The sequence below is a fragment of the Adiantum capillus-veneris genome, chromosome 28 (genome assembly GCF_014529385.1).
Source record: "Adiantum capillus-veneris isolate H3 chromosome 28, ASM1452938v2, whole genome shotgun sequence".
In the NCBI taxonomy this organism is placed as follows: Eukaryota; Viridiplantae; Streptophyta; class Polypodiopsida; order Polypodiales; family Pteridaceae; genus Adiantum; species Adiantum capillus-veneris.
Window position 1 is genome coordinate 83,960,877 of NC_140958.1, and position 1,468 is coordinate 83,962,344.

General features: G+C 43.5%; 1 protein-coding gene across 1 annotated transcript; it reads right to left on the reverse strand.

Moving 5' to 3' along the window:
* Positions 1–294: 294 nt before the first annotated feature.
* LOC147420784 (uncharacterized) lies at positions 295–1,094 on the reverse strand. Its single transcript, XM_086504584.1, has 2 exons — positions 962–1,094; positions 295–902 (listed from the first exon to the last, which is right to left on the reverse strand). Exons 1-2 carry the CDS (start codon positions 1,092–1,094, stop codon positions 295–297), a joined length of 741 nt encoding a protein of 246 aa, XP_086360710.1.
* Positions 1,095–1,468: the final 374 nt, after the last annotated feature.

Here is a 1,468-nt window from a genome sequence, read left to right on the forward strand (position 1 = left end):
GCAAGAAACACTTGCCTTTTCAACTAGAGAGTGCTCCGTATCTATGTACCCATCTCCTGGTTGCATCAAATAGTTGTCCAATGTTCCCGTTATTTGCTTGCAAATTGCCATGCCTGTGCTTCTTGCACTTCCATAGGTCGACCATCTTCAGCTGTACCATTATTGCCCAACCCCTCGCTGAGCATTTATGCTCAACCGTAGCATTATTTAGAGAATATATCATTGCATAAGAAGAAACTCATAGATACTATGTACAAGAGCTAGATAAATAGCAGTAGATAGATAGAGAGAGATTCACTGGCTGTAGCACCCGCCCGGATTAAATGGAAAGCCATAGGCTCTCCCAATTGTGATGCAAACTCCACCAGGATCAATTACATGGCATTGAGCACAACCATGCATCCATAATATTTGCATATTCAACCATTTTTTTGCACCTCTAATCCCAAAAACAAGCCTCTCATGCAGCTTGGCATACCATCGATCTTCAGCTACCTGTATCCATACGCCGGCTTCATACACAAAACAAGCTTGTAAACCAATATGTGAAGCATCTTCACCATACACCATGATTTTCTCACATGTTAGAGAGCTCTTCATAGCATACCTCTCATCATGAGAACTTTGCAAACCATGCAAAACTACCTGTAAAGCAACTTTCAAAAGCATGTCCATCAATAGCATAACACCCACCTTTGGCAAGCTGTCTTCCATTACCACTGCTTCATGAAGAACAAAGCCTACCTGCTTCTCAAGCATACCCTTTGTTGTAGGTCCTTCAAATGGCATACACTCTATACATGACTCACCGTGCCAATCTTCGTCCAACATAGCTTGTGATACTTCATCTTCAACCACTTCAGGTGAGAGAAAATCGGATTTCTCAATCATTAGCTCTTGACCTGCACTTCTAGGAGTGCTTCTACAACCATATCATCGGCTAAGAAAGAAAGAAATCCACGATCTATCACCTCGTTCTCTGGTACGGTGACATCATTCACACCTTCTGGAATGCACTGCCGCTCTTCAATACAATTGGTAGGACAAGGTTGCCCATCCCCCTGCCTAGCTTCTTCCTGTACAGCTTCGACCATCTCTTTGTCAACATCTTCAAACTTTTCCTGCGAGATCTGATCCATAGCTTCATTTGATTCTTCATGCATACCGGCTTCATTTGAGTGAAAGAGAGATATCGAGAGCGAGAGCGAGAGAGAGAGAAAGGGAGATAGCCGTTGGATGTTGAAGAAACTATGGAACTAAAAGAGGCAAAGGGGTTTAGCCCGTAACATGCATTGCCATGTACACCTGGGAGTGCACTTATGTGCCTACCCATATAGGATTTGACCAATAAAGACGAGATTTTTGACCCGGTGGTCCTGATCTCCGTACACCTCTGGACCGAGGGGTACGGAGATTGGGCAAGACTAGAGAATGCGAGGTAGTTTACATTGTGAGGAGTATATATATT